This window comes from Cynoglossus semilaevis, chromosome 4 (assembly GCF_000523025.1).
Source record: "Cynoglossus semilaevis isolate Cse_v1.0 chromosome 4, Cse_v1.0, whole genome shotgun sequence".
NCBI lineage: Eukaryota > Metazoa > Chordata > Actinopteri > Pleuronectiformes > Cynoglossidae > Cynoglossus > Cynoglossus semilaevis.
Genome location: NC_024310.1, coordinates 15,304,028 through 15,320,315, shown reverse-complemented (window position 1 = coordinate 15,320,315; position 16,288 = coordinate 15,304,028). Strand labels below are relative to the sequence as shown.

General features: G+C 41.4%; 1 protein-coding gene across 4 annotated transcripts in view; it reads right to left on the bottom strand.

Moving 5' to 3' along the window:
* Nucleotides 1-16,288, bottom strand: part of plekhg2 (pleckstrin homology domain containing, family G (with RhoGef domain) member 2) — a 49,415-nt gene that overhangs the window by 31,473 nt on the left and 1,654 nt on the right. For 3 of the 4 annotated variants that reach the window (XM_025055114.1, XM_017032172.2, XM_025055115.1), the window contains exons 2-3: nucleotides 11,257-11,334; nucleotides 2,280-2,770 (exon numbers count right to left, since the gene is read on the bottom strand). In XM_025055114.1, the coding sequence (XP_024910882.1) occupies nucleotides 2,280-2,770; nucleotides 11,257-11,305 (540 nt within the window). In that variant the 5' untranslated portion in view covers nucleotides 11,306-11,334. Of the gene's footprint in view, nucleotides 1-2,279; nucleotides 2,771-6,329; nucleotides 6,456-11,256; nucleotides 11,335-16,288 lie in introns of those variants that run through there. The other variant, XM_017032174.2, reaches the window with a different exon arrangement.

The following is a 16,288-nucleotide window of genomic DNA, read 5'->3' as shown; positions in this document are numbered from 1 at the left end:
TTCCACTTTGTTTCCTTCATATCAGCAGTTTCACACCAGTGAGTCACACATCTTTAACTGATGATGGCGCTGATGTCACCTCATTTCAAAGAGATCTTTCAGGACTATGACAATGTTTTTCTTAAGACGGGCTTGAAGGGACGCAGAAAAGCTGTTTCCACTTTCTCTCAGTCCTCCTTATCCTCTCTCTGCATTGTTATTATTCTGAAACACACACACACACACACAAACCCAGATTCACAGTGAGTGTGACATCATGTTGGCTCAATCAGAACCAGACTCCAGTGAAGCCTCAAATACAGAGAGCTGCAGGAATGAATGCTTACATTACACACACACACACACACACACATAAACATACAGGAATGTTGAATTCTGATATTTTTGCTTTCACTTAACATTTCTCTTTGATGTTTCTAACTCCGCCAGTGATGGATGCTATTTTTCTTTTATCTTCTGAAAAGACCACAGATATAAAAAATATTCTGACAAAGACGAAATGTTCTATATACAGTGACAGAGTGGTTAGAGCTTCAGCCTTACAGCAAGAAGACCAGTTGAACCAGCCGTAAACAAAATCCACAGTCTATTTTGGTTCGATACAAAAAAAAGAGTAATTTCCATAGCCTTTTTAATTTGTAGTTCATTGAAATTACCAACATTTGTTTCATCTCAAAAATAAATCTTATTTAAATATATCTGGTGCAGCCGTACCTGCTCTAGTTTCTGCTGTGTGTACTTAGAAGAACCAAAACAGCACCTTGTAAAAATAAATGCATCTGATAAATCATCCATCATCATCTTCTGTGGTGCATTCTTAGCAGCAGAGTTTATATTAAACAGAAATAGCTCACTATTTCTGTTTTGCATTTAGTGCCTTGGTGTGAATGGATGAAGGCGGCACAGCTTGTTCTTGTTCACTACACTCGACTACTCCCGGAGTGTAGAGTCACTGAGCTTTCAGCCCAGAGTGCATCGTCAGAAGTTGGGAAAATAAATATAAAATTGCATATTGTTTGATTAATAGAACGTATCGAACCGAGAACACTGGGTGGAACAGTTCAATACAGATACATGTATTGTTGGACCTCAAAATCTATCTGTAGATGGACTGTACTTTGTCTGTGTAGTGACTGTGTGGTTATTCTACTGTCATGAACACTAGCATTTTCAGCTCTCCTCGTTCAGAATATTCATTGTTGCACATAATGATGTTTTCATGGAAGAATTGTCTCATATTTCAAACTAACTCTTGTGACAACATAAAATGTTCTGCTTCATTTTCAAAAGTAATGTAAAGTATGAATTTGAAAGGATCGGAGCAAAGGGTTATGATGAGAGACGCGGCTGCAGCTTCGACCTCTGCAGGAGGTCAGAGAGAAAGAAAACTGACAGACAGCTGATAAACCTGATGACAGTCGGCCCTCAGTCTGTGTGTGTGTGTGTGTGTGTGTTTTGTGGCAAAGGATGAAAGCAGCAGTAAATTCTCTGTTTCACTTCAAAGATGTTTCACACTCCACTCGGACAGATGGAAGGTCTCACTCAAACACACACACACACACAGAAAATGCTGCACCTGGTCTAATGATGGATGAAACACACAAGAAAACAAAATCAAAAATTTCTCCTAAAGCTTTTTTTTTTCAGTCAAACAACTTTGAACATGGAATGTTTCAATAAAACTAACTCACCAAATACTAACTAACTCTAACTCTAACTGGTAGAGTAGTAACCAGTAATAAGAAAGAAAAAAAGATCTTATTATCATTAAGAAGACATATTGACACATTTACCTGATCTGCAATGTGTTGCAATAAACAAACTCTGTGTGTTTGCGGGTGCAATGCCAGCTGCAGGTAACATGGCCCAAAGGTGTTCACACCTGGTCAGTAAATTAGACTCACTCCTACTGCAGACCACGACAATCTGAGTCTGTGTTTCTGTAACCCGCAGCTGCTCGGGGCTGACATTCTAAGAACAGTGTTTGAAACACGTCAGACGATCTGCTGAGTCATTGGCTCACAGGGAGATTCTGTCTAGGAGGTTCAGCTATCGATGTAAGCTCCAGTCTTACACCTGTAAAACCTTTAAAACCAGGATTGTCAGTCCATCATGACAAACTGAACCACAGCAGTAACGACAGACAATTAAACAACAATAACAGTACTTCAGCTTATTCTTAAACTAAAATGGCTACTGAGTCAAGGGTGCTGTCTGTACAATCAGTCTATTCAGTGACTACTAACTACTAACTACGGACATGAAAGTCCAGTCCTTACCTCCACGATGTTCTTCAGATCTCTGACGTAGGCTTGTTCTGTCTCCACAATCTCCATCACAACCCTCTCCAGCCTGGACAGCTGCCGGGGCGTGACTGGCACCACCACTGATGTTCCATCGGCTACATGACCATGAGAGCTGTGTCCTTCTGCTGTTCTAGCAGCGTACGCCCCTCCTCCATGTGGGGTGACCAATGGAGTGAGGTCCAGACTGATGTCTGAGCCGTTCCTCTTTGGCGTGGAGGACGCGATGTATGCTGGGACGGCGCCATAAGGTAGCGAGGAAGAGGAGGACGAAGATGAGTGGGAAGCCTCATGCAAGGAGACTGAGGAGGTGGAGGATGAGAGGGAGAGGGAGGCCGGACGCTCGCCATCTGAGCAAACTGTGTTGACGGAGGTGCAGGAGGAAGACGAGGCTCCTCGGTCACCGGATGACATCATCCTACCCACAATCCCACTCAGAGACGAGACCGATGAGGGACGCTTGGTGGCTGGACAGAGAGGGAGACAGAGGGAGAGACAGACAGTCAGTGTTAACCAGGAGAACGCTGAGTTAATAAAGAAGAGGGACCATCCTGACAGAACCACATGACCTATGACCCAGTTGAATCAGAACAACAGTACTCAGTAGTAACCACTCAACAGTGGAAGAGGGCAACACATGGCAAAAGTGCCTGGTGCTTCGGCCTTACAGAAGGGAGGTCAGTGGGTTCTAACTGCTGGGCTGTCTGTATGGAGTTGTGTGTGTGTGTATAAGTGACCCTGTCACACACACACATGTTCAGTAAAAATGAATGAAAACGAATGAATGAACACTGGAAGTGTTGGCTGGTTTCAGAGGTAATTCTAAAGATAAACATCAACAAGATTCTTCAACAACATGGCATCAATGCCATCATTTAACCACACTTTTATTGGTCCAACAAGCTGTCAATCATACACATTTGACCTTCCTCTCGTTTTCTCTTATTTCTATAATAAAACTGATCTCAACTGCTCCTCAGAGTTCTTCAGCAGACATGGAGGAACCCTTCAGCCTGGTGCTGAGTCAGGACGTGCACTTTCTAACAGAGACCCGTTTTGATGACACTGCACTAGTTTACTGAGAGACTGTTTGAAGCACACAGTCACATGACTCAGGCAGCTTTGATGATCAGACGTGTGTTTTATCCAGGTCTAATCATGGAGATGAGGAGGAGCTGATGCTACTAAAAACATTGCGAGTCCTGGAGAAAAATTCTTGTATTAATGGATGTCTTGACCAGCAGGGGTCATGAGACCCTCTCTCTGACCCCACTGCCCAGGTTTGAAAGGTTTGGCCTTTACTCCTGATTGAACTGCAGCACCAATCATTACCTATGTAAACACATCACACCTTTCCCTTTGTCTTCACTTTTGTGCTCAGACTGAAGAAGAGGTTCTCACAGGAAGTAGTAGTGGGAGTACCAACAGCTGCCCACTGTTGTTCATGAAACGGCCATGTTTGATTTGGAACAGAACCAACGCACTTCACAGCTTCACTGAAACTCTAGAGCCCACAGGCCACTGCAGTTTTAACCCTCGCAGACACACAACGCTCATCTCGTCCAGGAGAGGACGAGGGCGTCTCAGTGCTCCAGATCTGATGTGTTAAACAGACATTTTCAAAAGCTGCTCCTCAGAGCAGGAGTAAAAGTTTACCTCCTTTTTCTTTCTGAGTTTGTCAGCTTAGAGATTTTAAAATGTGATCGTAAGAAGTCTTCAGTCACATGTACAGATGCAGTACTGGCAGTAGTAATACTTCAAAGTGTTTGCCACTGTTGTAGGTCTGGACTGCTGGGGAAACTCCCATGATTCATTGAGTCTCTCCCTGACTCTGCAGAATTTTGAGCCGCAGAGCCTGAAGTCCCAAATCTGATTTGAACTTTAATTAGAAATCCCTGTGAAAGTGATTATTAGTGTATTATTAACATTAGTGTAAGAAGTACATGCATCAATATAATACACTATGAATGTACTACAATGGTCTTCTCTGATAACTTCTTATATTCACTACTAAAATTGACGAGATCTGTAGTTAGTCTCGTCCTCCCTGTCTATTATATCCTATATAACGCCACCTGTTGGTCACTGTAGGTTCTGTTAACACACTGGAGCATGTACTTCTATACTGACTAAAGCTGGTCATGTGTGTATTTGTGTTTAGGAAAAATCTATACTAAGAGACACACACACTGACTCATTTTTTAACTGTAAAGATGTCTGAGAACCATGTCTGAATGCCATGGCTAAATAAGGATGTAATTGCTCCTTCGATGAGTAAGTGAGTGAGTGTGTGTGTGTGTGTGTGTGTGTATGTATTTGCTCATATGTGACTGTCTGTTTCCTGTTTCTAATGAAGTGTGTCTGTCTTCTGCTGGTAAACTTCTCCTCCAGTAGAACATTACACCAACAATGTAGAGAGTGGAGTCAAACAATCAAAACAAAACACAGCAAGAAAATATAACAAGGTCCTGCGGCCAAAGAGGACACATGAAAATATTCAATAGTATTTATGTTGCAAAATTTAAATTGAAGTCTGTGTCCTGTCATTGGTTTAAAGTATGAAAAAAACAAACAAAGAAGAATCATTCTTGCTGCGTTTGTTCTCGGCAACCTCATCACAAAGACTTCCAGTGGACGTGGACATATTTCTGTCCAGTTTGTTGAAAACCAAAGCCAGGATAACTTTAAGTCTTACGTGCAGCGTGTGTTTGTGAAGTTCAGTTTGCTGTTCATTTTCTCCATTTTATATATCCACTCACTAATTGCATTGAATTGCACAAAACCACAGGACCTTGTTAGAACCCTGGTATTTAGTCCCATGGGTGGAGTAGACGTGGAATGTGGTTTGTTTTAAAACTCGTCAGTTTCTCAGGGAGTCCACAGTTAGATTGTTGTTGTTGTTATGTTTATTGTTGTTCTCTTCTTTGTTGGTTTGTCTTCTTCTACTCCTCTAATGTGTGTTTCACCTTTCACCTCCGTCTTATCTCTCTGATGGGTTTGGTAATAGATGCTAATGTGTCTCTAGTTCCTCAGTCTGTGGAAAGTTAAGACAATTCTCCAAGTAGTCAAAACATCAATAATAATTTTCCTGACGAGTCAAGAAATGAGAAAAGTTTCAGGGCCTTTTCAGTATATCAGGAGATTTTCAGGTCAAGAACTTCACAAGATGAAGAAGAGCTGACACAGGAAGTCCATCCTACTGTATATACCCTTGTATAACAGGGATTCTTATAATAATCTGGTTCAAGTACCATGTACTGTCAGAACATATTATGTTGTTTTTTATATTTCACTATTCAAATATTACACAGGACCATTTATTCAGGTTTTTAATTTTCAAATGTGAAAGTGTTGTAATGAAGTGAAGAACAACTTCACTGCAGTACCTGAGATGACACCCAGAGGTCACAAACCGTCAATTGAAGATCTCTGCTAAAGAACAATAATAAATAAAAGATTCAAACTTCATGGCAGTCCTTATACAGACTGGGGGACAATAGAGGACACAGTGACAGTCCTCACCCCAATAAGACCAAATATTCACTTTAACCTAAAAAGACTGAAAGATTTAAGGATTTCAGGAGGCAGGCACAAAGTTAGCCTTGAGTCCAACTCTAAGTCCAACTCTAGGTTCAACTTTGACTCCAGCTGTCCTTAACATCTCATCAGTGTGTATTTCGGCCAGTGTGTGGTGAAGAAGCCTCGTCCTCTCTGCTGATATCACTGTCTCAACCTGACTCTCTCTCTTTCTCTCCCCCTTATAAACAGTCCTGCAGCAGGGCAGCACCAGCCACAGCCCAGTACTAGAACAGCAAAGTGTTTACAAACCAGTGAGAAAAAAACAGGCAGGAATATTAACACGGGTGAGAAAACTAAAGACAAGGAGAAAGTATTCAACCGGTCAATAAATGAGTTCCAGTCAGTCATGGACCAAACATTAGACGTTACAAACTGTTCACACACACACACACACACATCTTAATCTACAGTAAATTTGATTTTCAAAACAGCAGCAGAAGTACTTACAGTTTTCTGTGTATCTCAGTATGTTTGTGAGGGTGTGTGTATGAGCGCAAGAGTGGAGAAAGATACACCTTGAAAAAGCAGGATGTGGTTGATGTAGCAAATACTCATCTCATTATGTTTCTTTGTTCACACATCGAAAACACACACACTCTTGTTCTCTCTCCATCTCTCTCTCTCTCTCTATCTCACCCACTCACACTAACACTCATACAAACACACTTGCACACACAGAATATAGATATTAGGAGTGTGTATTGGCAAGAGTCCGATGAAATGAGACGTATCACGATACTGGGCAACTATATGATACATTGTGATATGCTGCAATATTAGAGGCAGGATGATATAGTAATGCTGCACAATGCTGCTAGATCTCAACATCACGTTACTAAAGTTGGAACAGATGGATCCACATTTGTAATCACTAGAGAAGAATAACAGCAAAATAAAATGAATAAATACATATTTGAATGTTAATTGTAAAAAATCTATACAGTGCTGAAGAATATCGAAACGGTATAGTGGAACAAGATATTCCAATATTTTTTAGTGATTGATATTGATATTCTCTTACACCCCAACAGACATGTCTCTACATCTGTATCTATTTGGACCGTTTGTTGTTGGTGAAAGCATAAAGTGGATCAAAACAAAAGAATGATCAAACAGTAGGACAATCTGAAAATGTTGAGGTTTGTGTGATACTAACTTTCACAGGAGAACGGTTGTGGCGACTGGTCAGTAAACCTGCTCCAGCTTAATCTAGGTCCAGTTATCTAAACCTAACTCTGCCCCCCAGGATAAAAGTGAGCAGTGAAAGTCTCATGAGGATTGTGGAAGTCCATTAAAAGATCAGCAAAGAAAAAATATATACCAAAGCTGAGCCCTTGCTAAGTATGTTGTCTTAAAAAGTGATTGCTGTGGTGGTTGTCAGGTCTGGGTCTGAGTTACCGCAGCAGCTGTGATGTTAAAGTTCTTTAAAACTGGTGGAACCTCAGACATGAACAACAGGAAGTCTCTCTGCTGTCTGAGACGTTTCTCTTCACCACCTCTGATGCCACCTGCAGAGGTGTCACCAGCTTGTCATCTGTACAAAGCCAACAACGTATGACCTCTGACTCCACACAGTGAACGCATGTGTGTGTGTGTGTGTGTTATGTAATAAATCATTTACTGTAAAACAGCTCAGGCCACGACCCTGACTCATACATCACTCACTACAGAGCCGACAGCTAAATCTGTGATCAAAGGGTTGCCTGTTTGAATCCTGTGACCAGCAGTAGGCGCCAATCTACCCTTGCAGTAAAGTATCTTGTCTTCTACCTCTCATCCCTAGAGATTTAAAAAAAATCATTTAAGAGGTCAAAGAGCTGCTCCACACAGGACAGACATAAGAAATAAATAACACATAAAAATGATAAAAAGAAAACATATTTGACACAAAGAAGAGATTCTGCTGAGATTCTGCTGAGCTGCTCATGTCTCACTAGTAGCACGAACACAGTCAGCAGCGCGGGTCATGTTGTTACATGTTCTAAAGACGTGGAGCACAGAGAGTCCAGTTTCTGTCAGTACAGAACCCTGGTGAGGAGTGAGGGAATTTTAAAGAGTTGCTGTGGAACTGTGAGACGGATCCACAGAGGGGACAGTAATGACAGAGGACCCTTTCACTGTTATTACACCTGTGATGTAACAGTGATGTAACTGACAGAATGTTAAAAGCTGAGGAACACAAAAACAAACCATCTGTGTTTTTAAAATGAAATTATAAGGTTAAAGTTATTGTTGTTTTATTAGAGTGCGTTTGAGAACATTGTAAATATTTGAAAGTTTTTTTTATTACCTGAGTCTAGGATGAAGTCAAATGTGGTTTTTAGCTGCTTCCTCCGGGAAACAAGCCCTATGTCCTGCTTCGTGGCCATTTCAGTGACTTGCAGCCAATTCAGGGCCTACGAACCTGAAAGTGTTCTAATTTTATTATTAAAAATTTGGATTTAATATGCAGTATTAATAAAATATTGAAACTTTCACATAACGAAAGTTTCAAAGAAGAGGTTGTGTGTGAGGGGTAGCTGTAGTGCAAGGACACAGTGTGTTTTTAAAATAAGGGTGCAGGGCCGTACTTCAGCTCTGAACCAGATGTTGAATTAGTGTGAATGTGTCTTTAGGCTCAGAGTCAACACGATGACTCAACAACAACACAAAGAGATGAAAGGAAGAATATGAACTCATTTGACAGATATGTTCAACATGTAAAACTATTTTCTTGTTGACATTTACAGTATATTAAAAACAAACAACTGAAATGATGTGAATCTTAGTTTTTATTCCAGCGCTTCTTCTCACTGGTCACAGCTTCTATGGCTTTTAAAAAGAAAAAGAAGTGTTATTGTTTAGGTCAAGAGTTTCTTAACCACTGAGCCAGGGACCAATACTGGGTCATTTGATACTTGGCCGCAGGGAAAACACAAATAATAAACACTATGTGCATATATCAATGATCAGAGCGAAATATATTTACTTTAAACAATGACGCCTTCTGACTGACAAACGTCTGAGGTACTGACAGTATGACAATGAATATCAGTGAGTACTTGTACTTTCTGACCCACTGGCAGTGGTGTGGTCACGTCCACAGATTTAAAGGATAAAATGATCAAAGTGAAGTTTGAGGGAAGTTCAACCTCAAACAAACAAAAGGATGTTTTCACCATGCTCCTTGTGTTACTCCATCACACCCACAGAGGTCGGTTGATTAAAGGAGAGGAGCAGACAGAACCACAGCAGAGAAGAACCTCCATCTGCATTTCAAAGCTTTTCCTTCAGTCGTGTCTCTGATTTCACCACCATGCTGTAGTTTATTAGTGTTGCTGTTAACTCAGGTTTATGTTCTGTTGTGTTTCCCACTGTCTGAAGTTCACAATTTTAATATGTTTCAAATTAAAACATGTTTCAGAGACTGCACTGTTATTTACTGACATGGAGTGTTGATGCTACACATATTTACCATGAAGCTCCATTTTTTTTACAATTATGTTTCTCAACCAACACAATATGTTAAGTAATGCCCTCAGAAAGAACCTACATTTGTCATTTAAAAGGAAATGAATGCAGTAACAGAGCAGTAACTGCAGTTGACCACAGAGCCTCGTCACTCACCATACTGACTGGTTTTGTACACTTTGTTTAGTAGGAAATGAGCGTACTTATCTTTAAATTTCACTTGCAGGTCACTCACTGCCATGACTGTTTGTGGTTTAGTCTGAATGGAAGTGTGAATGGCTGCTCTGTACATATGATGACTGTAGGCACTGGCTACAGCTCCCCATGATCACTAAAAGGACTCAGTGGTAGAAGATAAACAAGTCTCACTGATGAATGGATGTTGGACAGGACATCTTTCTGTTACCACTGCACAATTGATAGAAAAAGAATGTCATTTAACGCAGCTGTTCCTCCATTCTGGCATCTAGGTGTGTGCCTGATCGAAGTGTGAGTAATAAAGAAGTTCGTTAACAGAGACAGGAAGTGCGTCCTCAGACAACAACAGCAAAAACACAGAAGACTGACGTGACCTTTAACCTTCCTCCAAAGGCGGAGCTAAATCCTGGATACAACATCCTGGCAACTGGGCGACTACTTTGTTGCTGAGACACCAGTGAACTTCCTGTAACTGTCTGACCATATTTCACATGCCGTACTTCCTGATGTGAGGTCACGGGTTCTCTTCCTCATCACTGCCCTCCTCCGTCTCCTCTGAATGTTGTGTTTAGTGTTGTATGTTTGTGGTTAAGACTCCAGGCAACCATCATGGGAGCAGTTCTGCTCCCCCTCCACTTTTGTCTTCCTCTTAAACTCACCCACCTTTACCAACTCTCCTGTCTCACCCATCTTTGCCCTCTCCTCCCTTCCTCCCATTCTCCCATTCTATGCAACAGTAAATCTACACATTTGTTTCCTTATCAGGGGCGTTCTCTGTTTTTTGTTTCATTCATTTAGGTGGTTGGACTCTGCAGATCTGATGTGTGTATGAGTGTGAGTGTGTGTGCATGTGTGCGTGTTTGTGTGTCGGGGCAGCAACATTGTTCAGTGCTGCATGTAATCACCAAAAACCAGACTATTTCCTGCCCTATATTAGAGAAAGTGTTTGCGTGTGACTGTGTGTGTGTACGGAAATGTCTATTTGTGTGTGTGTGTGTGTGTGTGTTTTCATCAATCCAGACACTGTGTGTTGGCCTTGTTAAAATTGAGTGTTTTACGACACTAGAACATGTTCCTGTAGGTTTGTGTGAGTGAAGTCCGTTATAGAACACTGCACAAAATAGTAGCTGTGTATAATTACAGATCATTACTGTGTGTGTGTGTGTGTGTGTGTGTGTGTGCGTGCGCGCTGAAGGCAGGAAGTCACAGCTCAGAACAGTTTCAGTTTGATGAAGCCAACAGTACTGTAGTCAATCCCCAAAATGTCTGTTAGGTGTATTTAGGATGAGTTCACATTAACCTGTGTACTCCTATAAGAGTACAGGTCTCACCTAGTCTTTCAGCAGTTAACAACTGCTCTAAATTTAACATGCTGCCTCACCATCACAGTTATCACAGTTATCACTGTTATCACTGTTATCACTGTTATCAAGAACCACAGTGAAGCAGCTCCCACACTGCCCCTGTACAACTATGACATCATCATTACACCACCAAGCCCAGGGTAAAACAGATTCAAATACTGCAGCCTGTGAACGGCTGCCACAGACATGCCGTTTTATTTACAGATGAACTTCATGTTTAAAAATGCAGTCAAATCAACCTTGATTAAGGTTCCACAACCACATACACTCTGACACCCTCTAATCGAATCCAAAATAAACTAATCTAATCTAATCTAATTAAATCAACCAAGTGGTGCAATGTTTTCTCTTCACGTTCTTACCTGTTGAACTGGGCGATCGCTGACAGCCACGGCGTGACCCCTCAGGCATTGTGTGCTGATGTCACAGGAAGTAGAAACCTGGTAGACAAATGAATAAGTAAAGGATCATCTTAAAGAAGAACACACACACACACACACACACACAAACTTACACAGACCCAGTCCATTCTACAGGAGTAAAAACCCTGAGGACATATGTAATGTTTGGCGAGGGGACAAGAATGTGGTGTGCATGTGTGTGTGTGTGTGTGTGTGTGTGTGTGTGTGTGTGTGTGAATCCAACGGCCTCCTACAAAGTAACCGATACAGTACAGCCGAATGACCCAATTAGTCCATTGTACATGAAGCAGTGTTTCTGCAGCTGTTTGCAAAAACAGAGGGAAATATGTAGGTCATATCTGCGTGTGTGTGAAGGGGCAGTGGAGGGGCTGAAGGGTGGAAAACAATGCAGATTGCTGGTTCAAATCCCTCTGGTCTTGAATGAAAACACATGATCAGGTTTGAACCACTTTTATATTACAGAAAATCCCCAGAAAAAATTAAACACACTGGCAATGAGGACATAATCCCAACTTTTTACCATATGCATGATTCTGTAGCGTTGGGTTTAGGTCAGGAATCAAACAGGGGGAGGGGTTGGGGCAGAGAGAGAGAGGGAACCATAGAGATGGAGAGAGCAAGAAGGTTCTGTACTCAGAACACACACACTGTGGAACCGTGTGTGTTTACATTCTGCCTGCGTCAATCAGAGATGGGTGTTTATATGACATCACACAGGGAGAGGAAGACGGACCTCTCACAGAGGTCTCCATAACAAATCCACTCTCCTCATCCCAGACATACACACAGTATATTGACACAAACACACGCCATCACTCCATCACAAAATGTCATTTTCATTTTCATGTAAAACATGAAAAACTACAAACCAAAATCGTTGATGACGTCCAAGCTGACTCACTGTATTTAAATGAAAACAAAGGAAAGACAAACTCCTTGAGGTCCAATTAGAACCAGGATTCCATGACCTCTGTCAACAAACACTGTCAGCTTGAGACAAACCAGAGTCGATCTTCACTTGAAAACTTCATTCAGAGAAAGTCTTGAGGAACACACACACACACACACACACACACGGCCTCAGAGGGATAGAAGATAATCTCACTTGTGTCAGTGAAGGTTCTCATGTATAATAACAATGGCTCCAATCACTGTCAACCACTTACTGAAGAGAGTGTTAGTGCCATCGCTCTGACTGAGAGTTGGTCAGTTGGTCATTGGTCCATAGTCATGGTCGGTCCTTGAACGTCTCAGTCACGTTCTTAGTCAGAGGTTTAGTCAACAGTTTGGGCCACATAGTGGAGCGAACACACCCACTCAACACCAAAATACACACTGTGGTTAAGAAGTTGATGGACTCTGTAGTGCAATGGACAGCACACCTTCCCCCTGGGGGGGCGGGGTGAGGTTTCAGGGGGCCACGAGTGGCTTCCAATATGGCAAACTGGACATAAGTGCACCATTGCTGTAATGCTAGGTGGCAGCAACAGTGGTTTGTACAGATAGAAATATACATGTTATCAGGTTCTTAATAGTATTCCAATTTGCAGGGTTGTGGGTCAGTCGGGGGGCTGAAAACATTTCTGTCCCCTAGAGGGAGCAAGACAGAAAATAACTGAGAACCACTGTGACCATCCCCATGTGACCGACAGGCAGACAGACGTCCGACTGGACTGAGACGGAGTCTCAGTAAGAAAAGGTGAGTCAATCTGATCTATTTAATTTGACCATAAAATCATTTTATGTAATTGTTTGACCAATGAACATTCCTGCACTGTTTATGTGGTTCAAACCAGGTGTTAACATGTGTACATTCCCTTCATGAATCACCGTGTACTTCCCTTCTCTCTCTCTCTCTCTCTCTCTCCATTCCAGTGCTCCCATAAAAACCCATCATCTGTAATTTCATTTCTTTCCATTTATTTGGGAAATACACACGTACACAAACACACGCACAAAAATACTGTAATCTTATTCTGACAGCTCAGCGCTAACTGTGTGTTAGTAATAGTCACACAAAGGTTATAAAACATACTGGGAATTTCCAAACACACACACACACAGCCACTGATGACAGTTTTACAGCTTCACCTCGATTGTTCAGTCTGTCCACTGAGAGGTCTCTGTAAAACACAAGTCTGAGAGTTTGTGTGTGTGTGTGTGTGTGTGTACTTGAAGCCGTTAAAACAATAATGGTCTTTTCTGTTTCTGTTTGTCTGTTGTTTTGTTCATTGTTCAACTCATTGTGTTTGTGTTTGTGTCTCTGTATCGGTCGCTGTATCGGTCGCTCTGTCCAGACTATGTCCAGACTATGATGGAACAAACTGCTCAACTTTTATTTCCTTCAAGTCATCTCAAATCTGAAACTTCCTCACTTTCCTCCTAGGCCAACTTTTATAATCACAAATAAATTATTATTATCCCCATCTTTACAAAATGTTTTCATCCTCTCCCCCGCCAACTTTACTGGAGGAATAAAGATCAGTGAATACCACAGCAGAAGAACCTCATGTAGATTTAAAAGTTTGCTTACAGTCAAGGGTCAGAGGTCACAGTCTGGTGCATTCTTCTTCTGTTACATAAGTTCTTGATATCAGGACAATCTTCTTCTTAGACGCTATCTAAACAATATTAAAGTCCCTCCTGGAACGTGTCTCCAGACAGTAGTAATAACTCTGAATAGAGCAGGGTCTGGTTTCTAAGTGGACTGAGAAAGAACCACAGACTGGCTGCAACGGTGAGCAGAGCTTACTGCCCAACACGTTATATGTCTAGATCACTCTAACTGCTGTAGCGGCTGTAGGACTGCTGGGAGAACTCCCGTATCGCACTGAGCACTCTCTATCCCTACACCCTTTTTTTTTTCCCCCCTGAAGTTGATGACTGCATCTAATCTCTGAGTCTGGATCTGCTGAAGATTTCTTGAATGAAAGATTCTTAAACAGTTTTAGGCTTTTGTCTTGTTAATGTAATTATTCTATGTTTATATCATGGTTATTGGGGAATTTTATTATAGTTTACCTGTTTGAACTATTCAGATCAGATTGTGTTTTACTGTCAGAATAAGATAAAAATAAAGAAGGATAAATTTGTGTGAGTGTGTCTGTTTGCGTGCAGTGAGCCACGCCATGAGCACAATGGAGACAGCAGGATAACAGTGAGCAGCTATTGTGACAGCGAGGCTCAGCCTGATTTAAACACACACACACTAGCCGCCAATGCCAGTAGTAATGAAATCATAACTGAACCCACTGAGTTAATATTCTTAAAAATCAAAAACACATGTTGACATTGTAATAATGCTGTTCAGTTTAATTTTTGAGCTAAATTTACTCAGGATTAACTTGTCATAGAGAAAAACAAATGACATCAACAAAATCCATGAATGGAATTTCAGTTTGGTCATTGTTTGATTTCTTAAACTCACTTACTGTAAGTGAAACACACACACAGTGGTCCAGGCTAAACAAACATGACATTGTGTATAAACCTTAGTGTCTGTGTGTGTACAAATCAATAATCAACTATTGTCCTCCTACTGACATTGCTTAAAGTACCCACTTCAATCAAGATCACAGCTCACATGGACATTCAGACAAGTGTCCAATGACGGCGTCCCACCTGAGTCTGTCATTGACTGGTGGTGTCAAATCAAATACTGCCCACTCTACTATGGACATATTACTATTTAAAACCTACTCAGTTTATCAGAATCTAAAAGGAAGTTTACGTGTGTGTTTATGTTGTTTACTGGATCCCTCTGAGGCCTGAAGCACTGCGGTATACATGTGTCGCCTGAGTCTCTCCCTTTCTCTCTCTCCTACACACACACTCACACACGCACATAGCCGTTGCGGGGCTCTAAAACCACAGACTATGATAATTATTATAAATGACAAACACTGGTCACTGAGGAAATCGTCCTTCCACATCCCATAATTATCCTGAATATTAAACCAGCGAGCACATATTTGAAATAATTGGGGAACATTTGATTTGTTTGCCTGAAATCAATGTCTCCATGTGTTTCCAGTCTGCAGAGGGAGAGAGAGAAGACAGAGAGACACTGACACTGAACTGTTGGTTTTCAGCAGCCTGTAGGAAATGAAACGTTAACGTTGCCTGAACATGTTTAAAGATTAGAATGGTTTAATGTGAAAAACATCCCCTTGTCCTTAATCCTTCCATAAGTCATTCCTCTGCTATTCATTCCTCCCACTTTGTCCTTCTTCGTTTTTCTCCTCCATCCATTATCTCTTCTTCATCTCCTTCCTCTCAGTCCTGTCCAGCAGAAACACCATCTATCCTCCAACCCTGTGTCATTCATCTGCTACACTTTCATTCTTCATCCCTTCATCACATCCTCATCTCTCCTTTATTCTGTATGTTTCCATCCTTAATCACTCATCACTCAGCTCATCTTTCTGTACAACTCCATTCTTCATCCCTCCATCATACCGTCATTCTTCATACCATTTATAAATCCCCACCCTTGTGTCTTTTGTTCTTTATATCAACAGATGACAACAGCTAAACACACACACACACACTGCTGTCTTAGACCGTTACCTTTACCCTCACCTAACTTTGACTCAAATAAATGGTTAATCCTAAACCTAACATTTAAACAACCAAAACTCCTTCATTACACTAGACCAATCACAACTACGTCTTGAGATGACGAGACAAAGACACAGAGACAGTCAGGTGATGAGACAAAGACACAGAGTGAGTTAGGTGATGAGACAAAGACACAGAGTGAGTTAGGTGATGAGACAAAGACACAGAGACACTCAGGTGGTGAGACAAAGACACAGAGTGAGTTAGGTGATGAGACAAAGACACAGAGACACTCAGGTGGTGAGACAAAGACACAGAGTGAGTTAGGTGATGAGACAAAGACACAGAGACAGTCAGGTGGTGAGACAAATACACAGAGTGAGTTAGGTGATGAGACAAAGACACAGAGACA